This window comes from Ochlerotatus camptorhynchus, unplaced genomic scaffold (assembly GCF_037179485.1).
Source record: "Ochlerotatus camptorhynchus isolate MF236.1 unplaced genomic scaffold, CSIRO-AGI_Acam_v1.1 ptg000353l, whole genome shotgun sequence".
Taxonomy (NCBI): domain Eukaryota; kingdom Metazoa; phylum Arthropoda; class Insecta; order Diptera; family Culicidae; genus Ochlerotatus; species Ochlerotatus camptorhynchus.
In genome coordinates, this window is record NW_027040841.1 from 1716136 (window position 1) to 1730000 (window position 13865).

At 41.7% G+C, this 13865-nt stretch overlaps 1 protein-coding gene across 1 annotated transcript; it reads left to right on the forward strand.

The window, feature by feature from the left end:
* Positions 1-11412: 11412 nt before the first annotated feature.
* Positions 11413-12156, forward strand: LOC135709188 (uncharacterized; the record flags this gene model as incomplete). Its single annotated transcript, XM_065231412.1, has 2 exons — positions 11413-11487; positions 11547-12156. Coding segments are annotated over exons 1-2 (685 nt in total), but the record flags the coding sequence as incomplete, so codon positions are not given.
* Between the last annotated feature and the right edge of the window lie 1709 nt (positions 12157-13865).

Genomic DNA, 13865 nt, shown 5'->3' on the forward strand with positions numbered 1-13865 from the left:
AGAAAAATATAATCGAGTGGTAGAGCACCTCCGACCACAACAAAAACGCGATGAAAAAAGCAACGAATAAACATAGACGAACAAATTGGCAACCGGATAATTTTCCATCCGTTTAGAAGCAAGGCACACTTTGATCTCCTATTTATGATGTAGTCGTATATACGTATATGATTGTATTTCTTTCTTCGCAAACATGGAATGTGAAAGATACATTTTGCTCTTTAAATTGGACTATTTTATGCAATATTTGATATGCTTCATAACTTTACATGATTATAATGTAAACTATATGACGATCCTTTTAAGTGCATCATATATAACAGAAATATAAAAACTACTTTTCTGCATTTGTTAAAAAATGTAATCAATTAAATAATTAAATCAACTAAGATTATGACGAAGGTTAACGGTACAGTCAGTTATTTTCCAGTGACAATGTCAAAAATAGTTTAGTCAATATAGCGCAAAATCTTTCCACGACAATGACAAAGCTCTGCATAGGTTAGCACACAAAAGCAATGACAATTAAATTCCAGAAATTGCAACGCCAGTCTGACGAATTTAAATATCAAACAATGACTTCGGCTTACCAATGAAGTAAAACTCCTACCCCAAGCTCCCATTTCGTCCGATCCACCGTTCGCTGTGCAATCGTGGCGTTTTAATAATTTACACAGCATAAATTTACACACAAATTTGCAAATTTCGGCGATCCTGGTGACCCAATTTTGAAAGGTGCCATGTTGAGTGTGATTCATTCACGCAATCAAAATGCGCTGCTCCTCGTGACCTGGACCATGGGTTGAAGAGCAAAACACCAGTCGCCAAAAGCCAAAATGAAAAGTCAATTAGCATCAGGTTCTCTCCGAACAACACAGTGTTTAACGATACCATGCGGATCCACCGTCAAAGCACAGAAAGGGTGAATTCAAGCAAATTCACGCTCCCACCCAGAGTGAAAAACTTTTTCATCGCAGGATGAAAAGTTCGTATTTTTTGTCTCAGGGGTAGACAGAACAGAATGTTATGAATTCGACGCTGTCAAAGATATTATATGTCAAAGATAAATAAAATTCCACAACTCTGAATCACCGACGACGATGATAATATGAAAAGTGACAATGAGATAAGGCTGAAATTTACGAGATGATGACACTGTTCGACCAGGATAGCATATCTTGATAGATACGGTAATAGCCTCAAAAATCTGGATCTTGAAGAAGGTAGAACGAAAGTTCACCCTAAGCACACGAGACAACAAAAATTCGAATGAGATGAAATGTTATCGACAATCTTGGGTAAAATTCAACGGAAAATAAATTGAATGTGAAACCGAAAAGCCTGTTTAGCATTATTTTCCTAGGATCGGTACGGTCTCTCTCCTTCGAGAAATGCGAGGCATCATATTGGAAATGGAAATTTATGGGTACACCCACCACCCGTCGTGATTTCATGGCGACGAAAATGTTCTGTTTACATGTCCTTCAAAGTTGATCGGAAGGATCGTTATTTATGGTCGACGTAGACCAACGTATTATTTATTGCTGTTTATGTTTTGGAATGCGCCATGGGGCTGGAAAATTGTTTCATTAGAATTGCGGATTTCGGGGTAAATTCCAGTGCTTACCGAAAATGAATGCCAGACAATGTGCTTGTCGAACTCGTTGTAAGTCGTGATGATTTCTCGTGAATGTGTCTCTTTATAGGGTAGATGACGGCTTCGGCCATTCTTTTACCTATAGTCGAGAGTTGCTGCAGTCCTCGATGAAGGAAGTCCATCATGTTTCAGTGCTTTAGGACTTTAATTACCCCCTGACCATAATGGATTAAGGTGTTGCCGATGTTGCTATTTACCCTATATAGAACAATAAATAAGTATAAAAATAAAACTGTGTGCTTCTTTCGGCTGTCTTTCATACTAGTTGGTACACCGAACACAAACATTCAAGATTTTCTCGTCTGCGAGAACTGTAATAAATCACTGTAAGGAAGCACGCACAGAGGATACAAGAAACCCAAACATAAATATAATGAACAAGGCATTTGATTGGCTAGAAAAAATCGTTTCATGCTCTTTGATTGTACTTTGTTTCAAACCTAGAGACAAGAGTATGTAACATTTATTTTTTGGCAATCAAATGGCATATGAAAAAATGCCTTGGATTTTTAATTATTTTCCAATTCAGTTCAATAAAGTTTAAAAATCTTTGAAAATAGCCTCGCGAAGCAGTGAGTCATTCCATTTCTGATGAAATTTATAGTTACTATCCCTTTATTCCTTTAACAAAATTTCCTTCTCTAACGCCCACCCCTTTGCCACCTCTTTGTCATTAATCCGTTGATTCTCCATATAGTCTTTTACAAATATGTAGAAGAAATACGACGTGGATATTGTTGGAAGAACGTTCGAACTGGTTGTTGAGCAGTACACCAGGATGGTATGTTAAGCAGATAAGGATGGATTAAAGGTAAATACGTCGTTTTCTGTTTGCTGAGGGATCCAAGCGCGATAGAGCTATCATAAATAGACAGACATGTGATATTCGATGGAGATGAGTTCAGGTGGTGGATGAATTTGTGTACCTCGAATCATCAGCTATAGTTGGCATAAGCAACCTAATTATTTGCATGCTGGTATACGACATTGCAGTGTTGGAAAAATATCAAAATATCAAATCTCACCAACGCCCAAGATCACGCTTGATTTTCGTAGACAACAATCAAAAAAACAAACAACTGTGGTTGATTTTGCAAGCTGTGATATCGCAGCTCGGAATATCAAGCTAACAAAACTCACCAACTGCAAATCTCACCAAACTGTGGTGAGATTGAGTTTAAGGATTTTTGCTTTACACCCGAATGCAACTTCCATAACGGCTTGCAGCAGTCCCTTCGCGCCTGCCATCGGTAAGGATTAAAAAGAGATAGCAAACTATGCTTTCTCTTTCTAAGAAAACGATGTGCAATGGAATCATTTTTGTGTCGAGTCAACTCTCAGCTTGATTTTTGCACGTTTTGAATAGTCTCGCAATATCAAAGGAGCTTGTAAAATCAATATCAAGCATGACACTTATGTGATATCGTGCTTAAATTCGTATTCGTGTACATTTATGCCATATCTAGCGTTAACAACGTGTGCGGAATATATCGCAGAGTTTTACATAAGTAGTTCTCTATGGGCACGTGACGTGGACAATGCTCAAACTGGACCTGTAAGTACTGAGAGTTATTGAATGACGTATACTTCGAAACATCTATGGCGAGGAATATTGAAACGGGGTATGGCGGAGAAGAATGAACCACGAGCTGGAGCAACTCTATGGTGAGCCCTGTATCCAGAAATTCGCTAAAGCTGGAAGGGAAGTTGGGCCATGGTTTGACTCGAATCAGACCGGTACAAGACGCAGAGGAGCGTAGCGAGAATGGTGATTAGACCGAGTGGAGCAAGATCTAGGAAAAATGGGTCGCTTGAGAAACTGCACACTCATATTATTTCACAGGAGTCAGTATTTTTAATGGGTTTTTATTGCTGATAAAAACGGTGAAAATTCAAATGACCGTTATCCGTAAGGAATAATTCAAATCGAAAATTTTATGTTCTATCATTAAATGGGATTAACAGAACTAAGTACGCACACGTTCTGAATAAATTTTCTCATTTTTAATTCGAACAGTCCCGCAATTTAAAAACTAATAAACCGCCAACTAGATTAGTGTGCAGAGAAAAGCAGCCATGAACCTTATTAGTTAGCGCAACATTGTACCACAGACAAACAGACATACAACATTGAATATTTCTCACTATAATACATCGTCGCTAAAACATTACCGCCATCTGTTGAGTACACTGTGGTGGGTAGTACGCTGAACAGATGGCGGTAGTGTGGAAACGTCAAACGCAAGGGAATTGACTATGCGCGCCGCAGGTGGCGGTACTACCAACTATGATACTTTTAAATTGACCGTTAAATGCTTGTTCGATGAACAACTTGCGAGTGTTACGTCTGTTTGTCTGTGATTGTACATTAGGTGAAATCCTGAGGATCGTCAGATCAGCAAAAATGAAGTAGAAGTAATACGCGTTATTCCCATCCTTGAAAATAGGCGACTACTGTTACTGAGCGTCGAATCTACTCCATTGTTCTTCTCGGCCTCCAAGGACTCTATTTCTCATTGTTACTGCCACTTTACCAGCGTATGTAGTGCTACTGCTCTATCCTTCCATCCGTGTAACCGGCCAGCCTAACGAGTTTCCCGGGATTTAAGTAAGGTGGCTTATGCGCCACTTCTTTCCGAGACCACCTACCAGTTGACGGTTTGCCCGGCCGTTTAGACCCTCAGGGAAGGGTCTTATTACTCCCGAAAGTGGGAAGGGAAACGAGCTGGCTAGCGCAATGTCTCGGCAAAGGCCTCATTGGTTATACGATCTGAAAGTCGTGGTTAAAGGAAAGTCTACGTGATAGCAAAAGAATCCAGCTGACAACGGAAACTAAACCCACCGACTTCTCATCACTGGGAGACTTAGACGACCACCCCTTCCAACAGTACAAGACTCGAGAGTGGTCTTGGTTGATCTCGGGGCAACCTCCCCAGTAAAACGAATAAAGTAAAGAAGAGAATTACAACGCGATTAACATGTATCCCTTCTCAGTGACTTTCTTATCGGTTAGAACTAATCAAGGCTAATTTGGGTTTCAAATTACCTTCTCCTGCATTTATTTCTCCTGCATTACCATTATCGACTAACACATTTCTCTCTACCTAACATTCTTCATTGTTCATTTTGGGAGTGTGGTGCATGCGTGCGATGTGTTCATCCTACAGTGTGTGTGTGCTCAGGGTGGCATTCGGCGTAAACGCGATTCGAATGAATGCCACTAGAATTCTGCGGTCGCTACCTACTTGTAGTCATTCGGTAGCGGGAAGAACTGAGCCATGCGCATGGTCTTATATTATATCAGGCCTGATAGTACTCACTGTTTTACAGCGTAGCTACGCTTTGAGGCGTGGCGGGAATATCGCCGTCGGTATCACAACGGTCACTACTACGCAAGTAAGTGCACCGCTGATCGAAGTCGCGTCGATGGTTGATGATGACGTTGATCCTGCCTAGGGCGTGATATTAGCGAACGCAACCCTCTTCCGGTCACCGTACGTTCGGGAACTCCGTAGCAAGCAGGTGGGGTCAGAAGCGATCGATACTATAGGTGTGATGTGCTGGTTGCGCAAGACTACCACAAGTCTATAGAAACACGTGATGCCGTTTGGCAGCGGAATAAGCACACGCACAAAGAACACAATTTGATCGCACTGCTACCTGTTTTCCCAAAACCACTCGCACACAATTTTCCAGCAACGCACAAACTTGTTCGAGAAGCCTACTAACTGCTAAAAGGAAAGCCTAAGTTAGTCACAGAAAGGTAACACATGTCAAGTTTAAATCACCTCTAATTACACATCACGGCGCGAACTAAAACTGATCACTCCTGCCTCTTCCACAAGCCAAAACGAAGTGATCGAACCAAGTCCCAAATCCTCAGATAAGGCGCGAGATTCAAATCATCTTCACTATCAGTTTGCGTCATTTCCCGAGAAAAAATGACGAAGCTCTAGATTCGTTTATAATCACGAAACGTGACAGGATAAGGGGAAGTGGGGTATCCTTTATCGAGCAACTTTGCAATATCCATTATCTCGTTTCCCTCCCAAATCCGAAGAGAGACAAAGGCTACGACCGGGTCAAGGAAATCTGAATACGTTTTGCTTGGGTCAACGGTCAGAAGCAAGCGCGCAATTTTTGGTGATTTTTCCTATCGTTCTACTTTTTAGGCGGCGGATTACATGTGCGCTATAGGCTTAGGTAGGGAACTCATTATCTACATTTTACGTGGCCGTATTGCTCCTGAACCGAGTGAATGAAGTGAACTCTATCTGAGTGATCGCGGTTCATAAATATTTATTTGATTATTAATTAATTATTTAACAAGAAAACAAATATCTAACAATTAACGACATTCATGGTCGTTACATCCGTTGCTTTTTTTCCGCTTGTGGCTCGAATTCATCCGGTGCATCTCTATCGATATTTGTATTCCTGTTATATTATATATTCCACTTCCTTTTGAGGAACCGCAGCAATGTGGGAATTTTCTCATACACCTGTGTACATGTTGAAGCGCTGCTCCACTCAGAATTTATCTAAACCGTATCTGACTTGAACTGTATGAAAACTGATTTCTCTTCCGAAACCCGATGAAATGCTTCCCGTTAGATGAAATCAAGTGTTTTCCGCATAATTCGACGACCTGTGTGTGTCATAATAGTTTATTTTAATCTTCTTTCTGTAGAATTCCGTGTCACTTGGAAACCTGTTTTTTTTTTATTTTCATGAACAAAACTGAAAAATAAATTGACAAGACGACTCTTTTCCTAGAGAATAGATCAAAACCATTCGGTATAAAATCTCCAAAGCCACACCGCATAAATTCAATAGTCGAATGGAAAATTCCCCCATCCAAATTGCCCCCACTTTGCAGTGTCAACAATTTTCCGTATCTATTAATTTAATATCTCGTTTTCCGCCTGTCTTTTGTCAACCCTCTCGCCCCGAAAACGGCCAGGTACGACGACTCGGAAAATGTGTCGATCTGTTGAACAAACCGAACCATACCACGAACGAAAGCAAACATGTTCCATCGATTGGTGCCATCTCCCTCTTCCTATCATGTCACTCTGCCTACACTTCACTCCGAATCGCATAAATCCCACTCACTAGCAGCAGCAGTTAATGCTCGTCGACCTAGTTTTCCTCCCACATACCACCATAGATCGTTTGCCGTAGTAAGAAGAAACACAGCTCCGAGTGCCGGGACGTTATCTCTATTTGCACAACTGATTGCCCGGTTCACATTTTCACCATTGCAGCCGCTCTGCTCTCAACCTAGTGGTAGTCACTCGTCAGAGGGAACACTACTGCGCTGTTGGCCCGGTCGGATCAACAAGATGGAATTGAATTTCTCACACATCGTGCCAGTTGAGAGATTTCCGAAGTTCAATTTAATTCCGGTCTTTACCAGGTGGCTGCTTGATCCATCTGGAAATTGCAAACACCATTGGCTTACAACGAGTCCTTTAGTAGGATACTTATACCCGATAGCTTTCCATTGTCTGCAAGTAGGAGTCTCTGAAGGGTGGTGTGGTGAAATTGAATTAAACCATCAAAAGGGCAAGCGTTGGGAATGTCGATTGAAAATTCTAATGTGTTTCATTATGCATCATAAAAACAAGTAAATGTTCATCAAAAGCACTATGAATGAATGATTATCCACTTTTTTTTAAATTAAAGAAAATAAATGAAAAAATATTCAGGTTGGTCAAACCACCACCAATGTCAAAACTATCCTTCCAATGCCAAAAAATTAATACAGCATGAACTCGCCACAATTAAACAACTTTTGGCAGACCCATCCCCAACGACCCATATTCCTCATCTGCCGACTGTGACTGTAGCGATGAAAGCACTTCCAACTCTCACCAAATGGATAACACCATCTTCGGCAGATCTTCTCCGATGCACTCACCCCTAATGGCATGGAAATTTCGCATCCAGCCGACTTACAGCAAATGTTAATACAATCATGACGGTAACGTTTATTACGGCGATGACTATGCGGCTTCCGTGATTCTATTGTCCTTTAGAGCATGGCACATTTCGACCACACTGACACAGTTCTCAGTTGATGAGCAGGAGTTGAGGAAAAGAAATAACCAAAGCTGCTTTATCCTGGCTCTGATGTTCAATTAGAACATTCTTCCTTTATAGACGTCGTCATCGCCGTCGGTGTCATCGTCTTGGCTATTCAATGGAGTGGAGGAACTTCTGCGGAAGGGGAACCGAACATGCGGAAAGCTAATTCAACCAGAAGCTTGTCGGTCTGTGTTTACTTCGCTAATTATGCCTGTTTTTGCCACTTACTTGGACGTCATTCATTATTGCGGCTTTTCACTTAAGGGACCCGTAAAACACTGCCTGCGATGACACGATGCGTGGTGAGGGTTTGGGTGATGAAATTAATGACAAATGAAGCCATTCCATTATCTGCCTACAAAAACACCCACTCAGTCACTTTGGCACCGTTGAGGGTGCTGATGGTTATGCTTTGATGACAATGCGGATCCTTTGTGAGGCAGACCAAATTTGTAATGTAAGCTTGAACTGTAGAAATGTTGCTTTTTGTGATTAGCCAATCAAGACGCGTCATATGGGTTTTAAAATAGATGCACAATTAACGTTTCATGTTTCATTACGGGGTTTTAAACAGGTTTTTTTTCACGTCTGAATGACTATGATAAACCACAATTGATTCACAAGCGACAAGCTCTAAGATTTCTGCATCTATAGTTCGACTATAGCATTGCTGATAGATGGCAACCTATTTAGTGTATGAAAATTTACAATTACAAAAAACTCATCTACCACTTGAGCAGTTCCACGCCATATGAAGAATCGGAAAAACTCGACCTTCTCTGATTCACATGAAACTAATTCTTTGTTATGGGCAATAATTCACATTTTTTGCTAAAATTCGGCCATTTTGGATGTTGTAAAAATTTAAAATAGCGTCTTTGAAATTTAAAAAGTTTGCATGGAAACGGCACTTTTGATCAAAATAACGTCTGACACAAAGTCAAAAAAAAAATCTTAAATATCTCAAAATGAAAATGTTCAATTTTTAAAATTGTTATGCAAATTTTTGAAATGTTAAAAATTATGAACATTTAAAAATTGTTAAAAATCTAGCTTATGAAACGAAGATTACATACCATGACAACTCCACCCATATCTAGTAACCCTCCTAGGACCAACCACCGACTCAAGCGAATGAAGTCATCCAAACGAGCTGCCTTGAAGATATTTTGTAAACTTCGAACGGATGCATCGAAAAGGAAGTACAACCTCGTTAACAAACAGCACAAGCGGCTCAACAAATAGCTTTATCAAGCCCATCACACCGTTCGAAAAATTCATGTAAATTTCTGCGAGATATAACGCACATAAAATTAACGCTAGATTTGGCATACATTTACGCGATATTTTGTGTAACTTTAAGCGCAATATCGCATTAATTAGCAATATTGTATGCAAGCTTGTGAACGATTTCGCTGTTTATGCCAAGTATAGCTCAAAGTTAAACGAAGGGAGATTTTACGCGATAGTTAAAATTCTGATTTTTTTTTTTCTGGGCAGCGCCATCTACAAACTAAATTCAAAGCAAATCCCAAGAGCTTCTGGAATCATGTGAACGATCAACGGAAGGAATCGGGCTTACCTTCTACAATGTACAATACGCATCAAAAAGAATCAGATGCGGATACGGGAATCGCTGACCTGTTCATGTCACAATTCAGCAGTGTCTTCGTCAAAGAAAATTTACTTAACGAGCACATCGTAGCCGCCGTAAGTGATGTTTCCGTACTTTCTGCTGTTGAGCCGCATCCACCTATCTCAGCTAATGATGTTCGTAGAGCAGGCCTTCGTTTGAAAAATTCTGTCAGCACTGGCCCTGACGGAATCCCTTCTGCGGTTATTAAGAACTGTAATGAAGTGCTGGCCGCACCTTTAGCATCCATCTTCAACTTCTCTTTGGATTCTGGGATCTTTCCCGATTGCTGGAAGGATTCTTTTATTTTCCCTGTCTTCAAAAAAGGCAATAATTTCAGTGAAGATTGGAGATCATTTTTCTCAAGCGTTCGCTGTTTCTTCTGGTGTACCTCAAGGCAGTCATCTGGGACCGTTCATATTTTTATTGTATCTGAATGACGTTCACTTTTCGATCCGTTGCCTGAAGCTGTCTTATGCTGACGATTTCAAACTATACTTTGTCATCAAACATCGAAGTGATGCATTGTTTCTTTAGCAGCAGCTGGACGTTTTTGCTGTTTGGTGTGACAAGAACAGGATGGTATTAAATGCTTCTAAGTGTGCCATTATAACGTTTTCCAAGAAAAATAAGCTTACAGCCTGCAGGAGCAACTATTAAGCCGTGAATCTACCATTAAAGACTTAGACGTCCTACTTTATTCACAACTGACCTTCAAGGACCATGTGGCTTATGTTTCCGGTAAGGCATCTTCTCAACTTGGTGTCACTTTTCGATTCGCCAAAGACTTTAGGGACATTTTCTGTTTTAAAACGCTCTATTGCTCGCTAGTCCGCTCCACATTAGAGTACTGTTCCGTAGTATGGGCTCTGTTAGTTAGTTCGTTTAGGTCAAATTCTTAGTTCTAAATTTGTTTAAATACCATTGCTTAAAAGTAAACTTACCACTAAATACATGCACTTAAAAGTATTTATATTAAAATCCTTTTCGCACCGCCCTATTACCTGTAAAACCTGTAACCTCATATACTCTCACTGACCCGGGATATCACAATAGCCTATCGGTGATAGCAGACCAACACCAGTTTCTCTGGTTCTCTGGATAGTAAATAGGCAGTAATCGAGAGAGTAGCAGACGGTATTAGCCGAGATTGAGATACATAGAGAAGACAGTTGATCTCCACCCGGTCACCGATCTGGACGTACCCACGTTGCTATCGGTCGTACAATATCGTTCTAAATATGAAGTGTGGAAGACTTTTATTCGGTGGAAGAAAGACTCGGTCCGTTTGCCTTCTCTTGGTGCCCACAAGATTGCCGTGTCGGCGGAGTCGCGATTTTCCCGCGAGTGTCCGCGAGTTTCTTCATTTCTCGTATCGAACATGGTCCTTCGAGCCGGATACTGGACCAAAGTGCTAGTCCCGAAGTGACGCTGAGAAAAGTCATTTTGCAGCTGGCCTGTGACCAGTAAATGGAACAATAGTTCGCCGGTAATTGTGAGCAAACAAAGAAGCCCAACGGGCTTTGTGGTCCAGACAATTGAACGCTGTAGAACGGTTGTGAAAGCGCCAAGAACGCACCAGTGAATTGTTCGCCTTGGGCGATTGTGTACTGATTGTGAACAATTGCGGAAAATTGAAAGTTTCGATTGTGGCATTGTGAAAATTCTCCGAACTATCTGGAGAGCGATTTTACTTGCTATGTGCAATAAGTGCCGTGATTAATTACCACCGCGTGGCGAAGAATATTTGATCCTGGTGATTGATCACGTGGCCAACTATTGGCGAAGACCTAACTGCGGTGAAAAGGGCTAACGAGCCGAAGATAATAGCTGTTGATCGAGCCAGCGATAGCAGAGTCATCAGTTGGTGTAAACCGGCGAAAACTCTGCACATCGTCGCAAGGAAGCCCCAAGTAATGCCGTCGGCATTTCGATAGTATTTTCATCGCTCTCAAAAACCAGGGGGTTCGTTCCTTTTGTATTCCGTTGATATTTTGTGGCGTGTCGGTGTCGATTGGTGGTCACTTGAGGTATGGCCATGTCGGAAGAAGCAATGGAGACCAAGAGGTTGGAGTACGATGTCCGAGGAAACTACCTCATCTCTTCGGTGGCTGCGAAACTTTTCTCGAATCGTACGATGCTAATTTGCATGCGGGTCAGGTACAGGTCAGGTTGGAAAAATTGGAGTGCTTCTACAATCAGTACGTTGAGGTGATCATTCAGCCCCAGCTACTGCCGTCCTCGGAACCAGCAGTCGAGTACGAGACGCAGCTGTTCAGGCTTGAAGCTCAGTACTACGAGCTGAAGGCGCAGTTGGCTCGTTTGTTGGAACGGAAGCCGCTTAATGTTCCGTCGACGTCTCGTAGAAATACTCCCCTCACCAACCATATCAAGTACCCCGAATTGAAGCTTCCAGAATTTTCAGGAAATCCTCTCGGATGGCGTTCATTTCACGATTTGTACAACGCTGCTGTTCATTCGTCTGGCGAATTGAGTTCTTCGGAGAAATTCCAGTACCTGAAGAGTATACTACGAGGTGAAGCAGCGGGTCTAATTGAGGAAATTCCCATCAGTGACGAAAATTACGCTGAAGCCTGGAAGCGTTTAGTCAACCGGTACGACAACAAGCGGATACTGGTAAAATGCCATCTCGCGGAGCTCTTCGACACTCCTCCGATGAAGCAAGAATCGGCAGAGGGACTGCTGAACCTTGTCGACCGCTTCGATCGAAACATTGCCATCCTCAAAAAGCTTGGGGAACCAACGGACACCTGGAGTACGATTCTCGTCTATCAGCTCAGCCTCCGCTTAGACCAAAACACACTCCGTGAATGGGAAAACCATATTGGAAGGAAGGGCCGCAGAACAACCAGATGCCAAAATATTCGAATATGATAATATTTCTGCAAGGTCATGCTCGCGTTCTTCAAGCTCTCGCACCCAATCTGGGTCGTTCCCGTGAAGTCAAGGTAAAGCCTTTACCGAAGCATTCAACGCTGCATGTTACTCAATCGTCGTCTGGGGAAACAACAGGCGGTCGCAAGTGTTTGCAGTGCGGAAGCGATCATTTTCTGTACCAGTGCTTCAAGTTTCGCAAACTATCCAACTAACGTCCAATACCAACAGCGGTCAACAATCTTCGCCTGCCTCCACCTGTCCGCTTTGAACCATCCTACACCTGACCCTAGTGGATCAAACTCTACCGCAACTCTTGTGTCCGTCCATCAGTCTGCATTAGTACCAGTCGCACCCCTGTCCACTTCGTCTCAACCACAATCGAACCCACCTGCGGCGCTGGTGGCACACTCGGCGAAGCTTCCCAACGAAACAGTTCTACTAAATATGCACGGCGCTGGTCAACTTTGAGGACAACTGTGGAGCTCGGGTCGTTGCTAGGGTTCTCTTGGATAGCTGTTTGCAATTCAATTTGATGACAGAGTCCCTTCATCAACGTCTAAATTTACAAGTTAAATTGACCGTCATCTCATTTCGAGCATAGATACGGTTATGATGGTCATTCTCCTTCCAAAATCACGGATGAGGTGATAGCTGTGATGTTTCAAGGAAAAAGTTTTATCCTGCGTATTATAACCAGTAATTATTATTGTGTGAATTCATATCTGCACGAACACGTACTACCTGTAGTCACGAATGCTTATTCATGGATAGAGATTTTGCAACTATTCATTTTTTCGGATACCATGACGCTTGAGCTCCAAGAATAAAGATTCTGACCGCATATTGTATCCACATTACCGAAGCCCAAGTATCAAGGGATCCGTAAAAAGCAAAACCAATAACAAATCCTTGCGTAAATAAGAATCCCCCTCTAAATATTGAAATTGTGGCTAGCAATCAAAGCAACCATTGGTATCCATCAAATTTACGATGGAAAATTGGGCCGAAGGTCATTTCACCGAACGCCATTTCTCCCAAAAGCCTTTGTGTTGCTGAGTTTAGGGGAGGGGGTGACTATCCCCTTCTGGCTACGCCTATGAAACACAATGTATTTCAATAAATCTTCGCTAAAATTAATAGTGAATTCGTTTATTATTCAGTTCCAACCTGGATCGGGTATCAAGATCGGATCTGCTTGTTTTCTGACAAACGTCAGTTTGATCGTTTGCTTTTAAAACCCAGGTCAGGTTGAGGTTTGCACTGACAAAAAGTTCCACCTGCTGGTTCCATGATGGTCCTTGTAATTTTTCGGAGCAATTCAAAAATTTAAGATTTTTCGCTTCACTTTCGCACGAAACGTAATAACGTTGAAAAGATTTTTTGTTTATTAAGCATCGTACACAATGACGCGTACGGCGTACGTAAAAGAGAATTGATACTGCCTATATAGTGGCTTTAATTTGCAAGTTAAGAAATGGAATTTTTGAAGATAAGCGGATATTTTTCTACATTGTAACGCAACAGCACCCACATTTCAACGTTTTCTTCAAAATGTTTCGTATGTTCTGAACTTCGCATCTTTCAGCA